Source organism: Arvicola amphibius, chromosome 6 (assembly GCF_903992535.2).
Source record: "Arvicola amphibius chromosome 6, mArvAmp1.2, whole genome shotgun sequence".
Lineage (NCBI taxonomy): Eukaryota > Metazoa > Chordata > Mammalia > Rodentia > Cricetidae > Arvicola > Arvicola amphibius.
The window spans coordinates 121,446,756-121,457,985 of NC_052052.2; the positions used below are offsets into that span (position 1 = coordinate 121,446,756).

At 39.1% G+C, this 11,230-nt stretch overlaps 1 protein-coding gene across 1 annotated transcript; it reads right to left on the reverse strand.

Moving 5' to 3' along the window:
- Window positions 1–9,679: 9,679 nt before the first annotated feature.
- On the reverse strand, window positions 9,680–10,597 carry LOC119816133 (probable G-protein coupled receptor 141). The gene has a single exon (XM_038332460.1). It carries the CDS (start codon window positions 10,595–10,597, stop codon window positions 9,680–9,682), a length of 918 nt encoding a protein of 305 aa, XP_038188388.1.
- Window positions 10,598–11,230: the final 633 nt, after the last annotated feature.

Genomic DNA, 11,230 nt, shown 5'->3' on the forward strand with positions numbered 1-11,230 from the left:
GCCTTTAAATTTTAAAACATGTTCAGATATAAGACAGCTTCCGTTTGCTTGCCTTATGCTCAAAGAACCCTTGGTAGAGAGACTGTAGTCTTTGTGCTGATATACTCTGGATATTCCTTTATTGTGTCTGTGCTTTAACTTTCTCCATGTGTTCAGTTCTTACATGTAAAAGTTCCTGTTATGTATACCGAAATTTCTAATTATTAACAATTAACCTTAAAAACCATATAACGTCTAATTGACTAATCAACTGTTATCAGTATAAGGTCCATTGCCAGGAAGAATAAATACTCCTTGTGATTTTGAAAACGAAATGACCAATCAGGGAATATGGTAGACAATCAGGTTGTCATAAAACTTGTGCTTTATGTTCAGAGCTGGACATCATTCCAGACTTTCTGGACTTTTCTGAACTTGAGACTCTGTAAGCCTGCAAAAGATGGGCAGACCTGAAGAAGCGCTTCTAGGAGGCAGGTGTAGACTTTGGTGTTTACTTTTGACATTTAAAACAATGTTCTTCTGCAAATAAAAGTGACAATCTTGATTCCTCTAGATTTTAAGCAATTTTATTTTTCATCTGGGGATGAGATGATTATTCTTCTCTAAAATGACTGGTCAGATGGGCAATGGTCACATCCTCATACCAACACCATGCCTTCTGTAAGAACTATGGTTTAATTAAAATAAAGAGAAAAGGAAAGAGAGTGAGAGCAAAGAAGGGAGGGAGGGAGAGAGGGAGGAACGGAGGAAGGGCAGGAAGGAGGGAAGAAAAATCATTCATTGCTAATAACAAGAAACACTAAGATACACTTAAACCGAACAGCATTCTCCAGCACCTTAACCTTTGTTGGAAACACTTTCCTTGTGTGCTCCTATGGAATATGCTATATTCTCCCTATCAGTCTTTCACTCGCAGCTTCATGTTTGCCCAAAATCACTGAACAAGGTTCCTCTAAGCCTGCATGCCCTTAGTTTGGGGTTCTCTAGAAAAAAGTCTCATTTTCCCAAGCAGCTGCCTCTATTCAAATTCCTCTGCTCTGATATGTGTAATCCCCATACAGGATGAGATTTCTTGGCATTATAAAAAGAGTGCACCATCACTGTGGCCTTTTACCATGGAACTCTCCACATTAGCTATTTCCAGAATGTTCAATGAACCTCTATTGCAAGGAGGGTTTGGTTCTTTGCTCAGTAATGCCAGTGGATGAGACATTCTCATTCTAGGCTGTGTCCCTCATCATATTAGAGGTAAGTAAGCAAAACTTAGCCAATCTAAGATGGCACCACCACAAATGTTCCTCTCGCTGACTTAAACCCCAAAGCTGATGACACAGTTTCCTGACAGCCACCTTCAGAAACATGGACATTTTGACCCAAAGATGCAGATTTAGTGGCAGTTTCTTGGAGGGGAATCTTAGAAGGCAGGAGGATTTTCTGGACCTCTTGATTTATTCCTCACAAAACTCATTTCACTTCAAATAAACAGAGTGACTTTCTCTCTAATTCAGTGACCCTTTTGCAAGAAAGTTAAGGAAAGAACAACAGTTGAGTAGGATGCCAAAAGCAATTTTTTAATGTCTACCTTCATCTCAACCATTATCTTGTCTTTGGATCTAGAATCTACTGGAAATTGGTTTTTAAGTCAGTCTGACAATGATGATAGAGAAATGCCTTTTAGTTAGCAAAGGAAACACAAAGACATCCTTGTCATTTTCTTAAAAATCACATTTAACAAACAGAAGAAAGAATCAAGAATTTTTATCAACTCTAGGGCAGTATTCCTAAGACATCAGCATATTTTTCCAGGGTACTAACGTTCACACAGACAAACCCTCCTTTTACAACTGATCCTGTTAATTATAGATCAGTAGTTCTCAACTCTCAGACCGAAATAAACCTTGCTTTGTATCACAATATTAAATAACACTTTCCCATTTGCAAATGGAGTTTGAAGATAGTGAATTTCATAACTTTCCTTGCTAATATATAATAAATATAAGAAAAATATATTTTAGTGTGTATTAACAATAGAGACAAAATGAGGCAACTTGATATTGGCAACTTATATATTGATATATAATCCACACCTGAACACAACAGTAAAAATAATCATTTATGGTAGTGTGGTGTTGTATTTTAATGTCATAAATGGTCTTGCTTGTTGATCATGTTATCTTTTAAAAAATAATAGACAACTCTTAGTAAAGTTCATCTTTCCTTAATATTCATGATAACTATGGTTTCAAAAAATTTGAGTCAAAAAATGTGCTTATGCTGCACCCCACCCCACCCCCAGCAAAGCCCCAGAGACCTGGGAACAGCTTTCCCTCACCCACAACCATCCCCTGCTGCATCTCTAACCACAGGAGCCTTGTTCCTGACTGCCCCTGTAGAGGTGAGTGTCTAGGTTCCCAACTGGAGAGCCAAGCTCTCTAGACCATAGGCCCTGGAGATACACCCCATGCCCCACCTCCACCCCAGAGAAGCCCCAGAGACCTGGGAATGGCCTCCACATACCTGCCACAATCCCCCACTGCATCAATGAATACAAGAGCATTGGACTGGCTGTCCCTGGAGAGGTGAGAGTCTGGGCTCCCAGTTGGAAGTCCCTGTTCTCTAGGCTCTAGCCCCCAGATGCACATCCTATGTCTCACCCCCAACCACCAAACTCCAGAGACCCCAAATCAGCCTCTCCATATTTGCAACCATCCCCCACTATACCTACAACCACCTGAGCCTTGGCCCTGATTAAGCCTGGAGAGGAGCCCCCAGAGCCACATCAGCGACTACCAGAGGCATGGACTCACCAGCACCAAGAGGAAGAGTGACCACCTAAGCCACAGGCCCCAGCTGCATCAATTGAAGGGAGAGATGGGTAGGCACCAAAGAATGGGCCAGGCAGTATTTAAAAGAATACAATTTGTGTGTCGTTATTTGGGGGCACAAGCTAGCCGGCGATCAGGAGCAGGGCTGCAGGAAAGCAGCCCACAGCCCCGCACTACAGAATGGCGCCCAACGTGGATTACTGGATCCACAGAAAGTTTGAGAAAGCTTGGGAAAGAATAGAGTAAAGCATGTTTTCTTGATAGCAGCAATTTCTCGGATCTGAGCAAGCGTTCATATTCAACAACCTAAAGAACATTATTGCAACACCTAAAACTAGTGGTCCTACAAAAGGAAGACCTGAACATCCCAACCTAGAAGAAGCAGAAGAAAATGTCCTTAAATATAACTTTATGAAGATGCTAGAGACCATTAAAGAGGAAATGAAAAATTCCCTTAAAGAAATGGAGGAAAAGACAAACAAAACATGGAAGAAATGAATGAATCTCTTAAAGAAAGCCAAGAAACCCAAGGGGGGAAAAACAATCTAACAGTTGAAGCCAAGAGTTGAAACAGTTCAAGAATTGAAAATTGAAATAGAGACAATAAACACATACTGAGGGGATTCTTAAAATGGAAAATCTGGGCAAACAAACAGGGACTACAGTTGTAAGCATAACCAACAGATTATAAGAGATAGAAGAAAGAATCTCAGGAGTTGAAGATACAGTAAAGGAAATAGATTTATTAGTCAAAGAAAATGTTAAAATCCTTAACATAAAACATCCAGGAAATCTGGGACACCATGAAAAGACCAATCCTAAGAATAATAGGGACAGAAGAAAGAGAAGAACTGGTGTGGGGAGTCCTTCTGTATATGTGTTGTTTTTATTGGTTAATGAATAAAGCTGTTTCAGCCAGTAACTTAGCAGAATAGAGCTAGGTGGGAAAACTAAACTGAAGGTTGGGAGAAAGACGGTGGATTCAGTGAGAAGCCATGTAACTTTCACCAGAGACAGACAAGCTGGAACTTTACCTGATAAGGCACAGCTACGTGATGATACACAGATTAATAGAAATGGGTTAGTTTAGGATATAGGAGCTAGCTAGCAATATGCTTAAGATACTGGCCAAACAGTATTGCAAATTATACAGTTTCTGAGTGGTTATTTCATGGTCTGGTCAGTCGGGAATGAACAAGCAGCCTCCTACTACAAAGAACTCTAGCTCAAAGACACAGAAAATATATTCAACAAAATTATAGAAGCAAACTTTCCCAACCTAAAGAAGGATATGCCTATAAATGTACAAGAAGCTTCCAGATACCAAATAGGCTGGGCAAAAAAAGTCCCTTCACCATATAATAATCAAAACACTGAACATAAAGAATAAAGAAAGAATATTAAGAGTCACAAGAAAAAGGTCAAGTAACATATAAAGGTAGACCTATTAGAATTACACCCAACTCAATGGAAATTCTGAAAGACAGAACGCCCAGCACAGATGTGTTCCAGAATCTAAGAGACCATAAATGCCAGCCCAGACTACTATCCCCCAAAAAACTTTCAATCACCATAGATGGAGTAACCAAGATATTCCACGACAAAACAAAATTTAAATACCTATCCACAAATCCAACCTTACAGAAAATACTAGAAGAAAAACTCCATCCCAAGGACATTAGTGGCACCCACAAACACACAGGCAACAGATAACCTCACACCAGCAAACCCCAAAGGAGGGAAACACACAAATACTACCACCAAAAAATAACAAGAATTAACAATCACTGATCATTAATATCTTTTAATATTGATGAACTCAATTCACACATAAAAAGACACAGGTTAACAGAATGGATACAAAAACAGGATCCATTTTTCTGCTGCATACAAGAAACATAACTCAACCTCAAGGACAGACATTAACTCAGATTAAAGAGTTGGGAAAAGATTTTCCAATCAAATAGACCTAAGAAACAAGTGGGTGTAGCTATTCTAATATCTAACAAAATAAACTTCAAACTAAAATCAACCAGAAGATATGGAGAAGGACACTTTATACTCATCACAGGGAAAATCTATCAAGATGAAGTCTCAACCCTGAACATCTACTCTCCAAACACAAGATCAGCCATATATGTTTAGAAACATGGCTGAAGTTTAAATCTCACATCAAACCTCAACACTAATAGTAGGAGATTTCAACATTCCACTATCAACAATGGACAAGTCTGTTAGATGGAAACTTAAAAGAGGAATAAGAGAACAAACAGATGTCATGACTCAAATGGATTTAATAGACATCTTTAGAACATTTCACCAAAACACAAAAGAATATACCTTCTTCTCAGAACCTCTAAAACTGACCACATACTCGGAAACAAAACAAACTTCAACGGATTAAAAAAAAATGGATTAATCCCCTGTATCTTATCAGATCACCATAGCTTAAAGTTAGAATTCAACAACACTAATTTCAGAAAGTCTACAAACTCATGGAAATTGAACAATGCTCAATTAAATCACCCCCTGGGTCAAGGAAGAAATAAAGAAAAAAAATTAAAGACTTCCTAGAATTCATGAAAATGAAGGCCCGACATATACAAACCTATGGGACACTATGAAAGCAGTGCTACGAGGAAAGTTCATAGCACTAAGTGCCCACACAAAGAAAATAGAGAAAGCTTACGCTAGTGAATTAACCGTACACCTGAAAGCTCTAGAACAAAAAGAAGGAGATGCATCCAGGAGGAGTAGAAGACAGGAAATAATCAAATTGAAAGCTGAAATCAATAAAACAGAAACAAAGAAAACAATACAAAGAATCAATGAGACTAAAAGCTGGTTCTTTGAGAAAATCAACAAAACAGAGAGACTTTTATATAACCCCAGTAGCATAGACACTGAAAGCAACCAAACATAAATGGGACCTCCTGAAACTGAGAAGCTTCTGTAAGGCAAAGGACACAGTCAATAAGACAAAACAGCAGCCTACAGAATGGGAAAAAATCTTTACCAATCTCACATCGAACAGAGTACTGATCTCCTAAATATATAAAGCACTCAAGAAACTAGATATTAAAATACCAAATAGTCCAAGAAGAATCTCAAATGGCCAAAAGACTCTTAAGGAACTGCTCAATGTCCTTAGCCACCAGGAAAATGCAAATCAAAATGACTCTGAGATACCATCTTACACCAGTCAGAATGACTAAAATCAAAAACACCAATGATAGCTTATGCTGAAAAGGATGTGGACTAAGGGGAACACTCCTCCCTGTACTATGAGTTGGAGTACAAATTTGAACAACCACTTTGAAAATCAGTATGGGCGGTTTCTCAGAAAAGTGCGAGTCAATCTACCTCGAGACTCAGCAATACCATTCTTGGGCATATACCCAAAGGGTGCACACTCATACCACAAGGACATTTTTTCATAGCAACATTATTCATAATAGCCAGGACCTGGAAATAACCTAGATGCCCCTCAACCAAAAAATTTACACAATGGAATACTACTCAGCAGTAAAGAACAATGACATCTTGAAATTTGCATACAAATGGATGGAACTAGAAAAAAAAAATCTGAGTGAGGTAACCTAGACCTAGAAGGACAAACACAGTATGTACTCACTCCTAAGTAAATATTAGACATAAACTGAAGGGTAGCCAGCCTATAGTCCATGATCCCAGAGAAGTTAAATAACAAGGAGAACCCTAAGAGAGGCATACACAGATCACTTGGGGAAGGGGAAATAGACAAGATCTCTTGAAAAAATTGGGAGTATGGTGGAGGTGGGGGAAGGGAGGGTACAAGAGCAGGAGGAGAGGAGGAAGCGGGGAGGAGAACATGAAGGAACAGGATATGTCAAGATGAGGAAAGGACAGAGAGGAAGAGCAATGATAGAGATATCTTGATTGTGGGAGTCTTTATGGGACTAGTGTGCAATCTGGCACCAGGGAAATCCCCAGGAATCCACAAGGATGACCTCAGCTAAGACCCTAAGCAATAGTGGAGAAGGTGTCTAAACTGGTCTTCCCATGCAATCAGATTGATGACTACCTTAATTGTTATCATAAAACCTTCATCCAACAACTGATGCACAGCAAAGCACTGTGCCAAGCTCCCAAAGTTCAGTCAAAGAGAGGGAGTAACACTAATATGAGCAAAGGGGTTAAGATCATGATGGGGATACCCACAGAAACAGCTGACCTGAGCTAATGGGAACTCACTGACTCCAGACTGATGGTGGGGGTCCTGTATAGGACCAAACTAGGTACTCTGAATGTGGGTGACAGTTGTGTGGCTTGGGTAGTGTGTGGGGTTCCTGGCAGTGGGACCAGGATTTATCCCTAGTGCTTGAAATGACGTTTTGGAGCCCATTCATTTTGGAGAGATACTTTGCTCAGCCTAAATATAGTGGGGAGGGCCTTGTTCCTGCCTCAAGTTAATATGTCAGACATTTTTGACACCCCATGGGAAGCCTTACCCTCTCTGAGGAATGGATAAGGTAGGGTAGAGGGGAAGGTAGGGAAAGCAGGAGGAAAGTGGATAGGTATGTAAAATGAGAAAAGATTGTTTTTAAAATATAAACTAAAAAAATATGTGCTTATGAAAGTTGAATAAAGTCCATTGGCTCCAACAATTACCCAGGTATGTGCCACTTCCTACATGTCTGGTAGATTATTCAACTATACAGCAAGACAAGATGATTCTTTTTAATGTGAGGTCAAATGTTTAATTAGTTATTGATCTTACCATCAGATCCTATTAGTGGCCTTTGAAACTAATGTCACTTCCCATTCATGTGTAGCATCCATTTTGATATCAACTAAATCAAAAGACTAGGCAACTTGAAAACATTTTTATTTATTCTGTGAAATCCAATCAACAAGGTATTAGAAATTACAGAATGTTGCATTTCTTTATTCTAGATAACAATCTTATATATACGCCAACAGAAATAGATGGGACCCTTATTATAATATTGGGAAAAGCATAACTGCTTTGCATCAGCATATCTAAAGTCAGAAAGATATAATCCATTCTATAAAAGTATGATGTACAGTCTATACTTACAGTATCCACAAGGAGAAAGCCCATAGGAAACTCTCTCAAGTAAAGCTTATTCTAAATATTTTATTCTATCTTTATTTTCTTATTCATTTTGTGGATGTTACAAATTTCCTAAAAATGTTTATGGGTATAAGCAATTATTTTCCAAACTTTATGAGTCAAAGTGAGGGGAAAAACTTAAAAAATAAATGAGAACAGAAAAGAAGTAATAAATGGAAGAAATGTTTTTAAAGGAGAGATGGGAATGGAGAGTTGAAATTTTCAAGAGGAAAAGTTAGAAACAGCCACATTGGCAGTGATTGCTACATCTTTTTCTTTGGGATTAGCTGTTATGCTTTGGTAATTTCACCGAAACCAGAACCACTTCTTGTCCCTCAGAGGAAGTTGGGATGCACGGAACAACAGCAACTAAGAAAACGCCTTGTAGATGTCAGGATGTCCCTTCTGGGAAGAAGCGCCCTGGGACTCCCCTGTCCTACTCAGACCACTAATGACTTCAGATGTTCTGAAGCCTTAAATACGGACGTGTTCAGTGCCCTGAAAACTCTCAGATCGTGGGACTGAGGGAGACATGAGCAGGAAGAAGAGGAAAAGGCAATTAACTACAAACATAAGCCTGTGTGTGAACTCAGTCAGGAATTGTTCTTCAAATAAAAGTTTAATGCAGTTAAATATGCCATATGTCACAAATTACGAACCAAATTGCAAAATGCTACTAAGAATCTGGCAAAGCTATCCATGTGATTTAATATTGTAAAGGATGGAATGATAATACTTCCCAGAATATTTATACATTCATTTTCAAATGTTTTCTAAAGCTGAAAGCTTTCTTAATACACCCTAATTTCATATATTCTAATAAGGACTATTCTATATTTTCCCCCAATGTTCTTTTTAGTCAAAAATATAAGTTTTATTTATTTAAAAATATATAATTTTAAGACTGGAGTGAACTTAAAAACTACAGTATCATGTCTTATCTTTAAATGGGGAAAAATGCATTAACTGTGGCTGAAGACATAAAAATTATTTCAGAGAACAAGAAAAGAAAACAAGGTTAATTATCCTATATTGCTGTTCATTTCACTGTGAGCAGGACTTTCACCATTACTTAGGCATCTTAATAAGGTTACGAAGAATTTTCAGACAGTGTGATTGATGGTAGTTCATTACCCATGTCCTTTAACACAACCTTTAGAAGGGCAAAGCTAGAAAAACTTATTAAAGCAGAAGTCCAGACATTTCCTCCAAAGTTAGGATGATACAGAAAAGTTTCTTACTCCTCCATTTTTCTGATTCTTTTGTCAGAATGTGTGTGTGTGTGTGTGTGTGTGTGTGTTGACTGTGTCAACTTGTCTGTTAAACAAGCAGAGTTGTTTCCATTTGAAGCTGTTTGATGACCAGGGTTAGCCTTGGGAAGGAGAAGTGGGATGAAAATAACTCTTCTTTACCTAGTTGCAGCAGGAAGCCTGGAGAGGGGGACCCATGGAAGTCACCATGCCCTAATAAAACTCCAGCATCCAGCAGACCCATGTTTTCTAGATTGGTTAAGCAGACACTGTATCTTGGAAAATAATACAATTGCAATTCCACATAGGTTTACCACAACTCATTTTTGCAAGGACATCTTTTACAAACTACAGAGATCACTTAGATACTTTTTAGTCCTTTTCTTTGTCTGGGCCAAGGCAAGGTTTTGATCAAGCAATGCATAGCCATTCTTACCTCCCTTGCTTATTTTCATTCCCAGCCGGAAGTAATAAACACTGTAGTTTGGCTAACGGCATAAAAGGCAATTCCATAGGTCAATAATCTTTTGCTTAACCCAATGGCTTCCTCCAAGGACAAAGAGCAGTAAATCATAGCAGCTGATTGCTGTTGTGCTTAAGAAAATTTCATTGTAAAATGCAACTTTGTCTTCACAGTTCTTAGAATGCGTTACTGCATACAAGTAATAAATCCTAAAGAACTGGTAGGGTAGAAAACAAATGAAGATTATGCCTATAAAAAACAGATTTTTCAACTGAGCCCAGAACTCCTGGTGGGATAGTAAGGAGTGGCGAAGCTTCCGCACCATGGACAGCGTGATGTAGACTTGGATACCCAAGAGAACCATTGCAATGGTTATAACAATAATGACTATCATATAGTTGACAACTTGTACATAATCACGGACGAGTTCTTTATGGAATCTAAAGCAGTGTTGCTCATTGTATTCTTCATTATTTCCATACTGAGAAACCACCAGGGGTACCACAATGACAATCACCAAAAGCCACATAGCAGTACTGGCAGCAACTGCATGCAGTTTTCTATAGAATTCTACTTTGTCTCTGCGCTTGAAGAAGATGAGGTACCTGATGACCAGGATCACCACGTAGAAGAGGAAGGTGAGGTACATGTGTATATGCAGCATGGCACTCACAAACTTGCAGAAAGGTAATCCAAATGTCCAAGTCCCCTTGACGAGGTATGCCACACGGAAAGGCACAGTCAGCAGAAATAACCCATGGACCACCACCAGGTTAATGACTGCCATGGTGGTCACTGAACGTGAGTTCATTTTCACCAGCAAGAACAGGATGGAGATGACACCTGTCAGTCCGCCAATGAGCACTAGGATGTAAAGCGAGATCAAATGATGGGCCACTACAGGATCACAAGAGGAACTCTCGGAGGTATTGTGTTCGTCCATTCTTCCAACATTGCCTGCAAAAGCAAAAACACCAATGTACCTAGACGAACTTGCTGACCATTGTTCACAGCTCCTCTAGTGCACTGAGAAGACGGCTCTGCAGTTTATCTGTTTTCATGGTATCAGACGTCCATGCTTACAGAATGAAGCTAATACTGTCTGCATATTTGTAGTCGCTACACCTAAAACACCAAGCCATTTCATTAGTCTGCTTGATATTTATTGTAGCACGATACCACAAACTGAATTTAGAAGGACGTTCATTTTGGGTCACAGTTCTGATAGCTCAAGGTCAAGGGGCCACACTAGCTGACTGTGCTGTAAGGAGGTAGTAGAACCCAGGGACTGTGAATGGAATGTATCTTTTCTAACCTCTCTCCCTCTTTTCGCAAAGGCATCAGGATTTAATCATGAGGATTCTACCCCCAGAGACACATGGAATGCTGAGTGACTGGTGAAGCGATGCAAAATATTTTGAGCATGGTTCTATTCTCTAAGTCCTTCTCAATAACGAGCAAATGACCCAAGGATATTCCTAATTCACTCCTTGAGAATGCTTGCTAATTTGACAAAAGCTCAGGGAAGTCGAAGCAGTAAATAACTATACAAACACTTACCTGCTTTTCTCCTAGT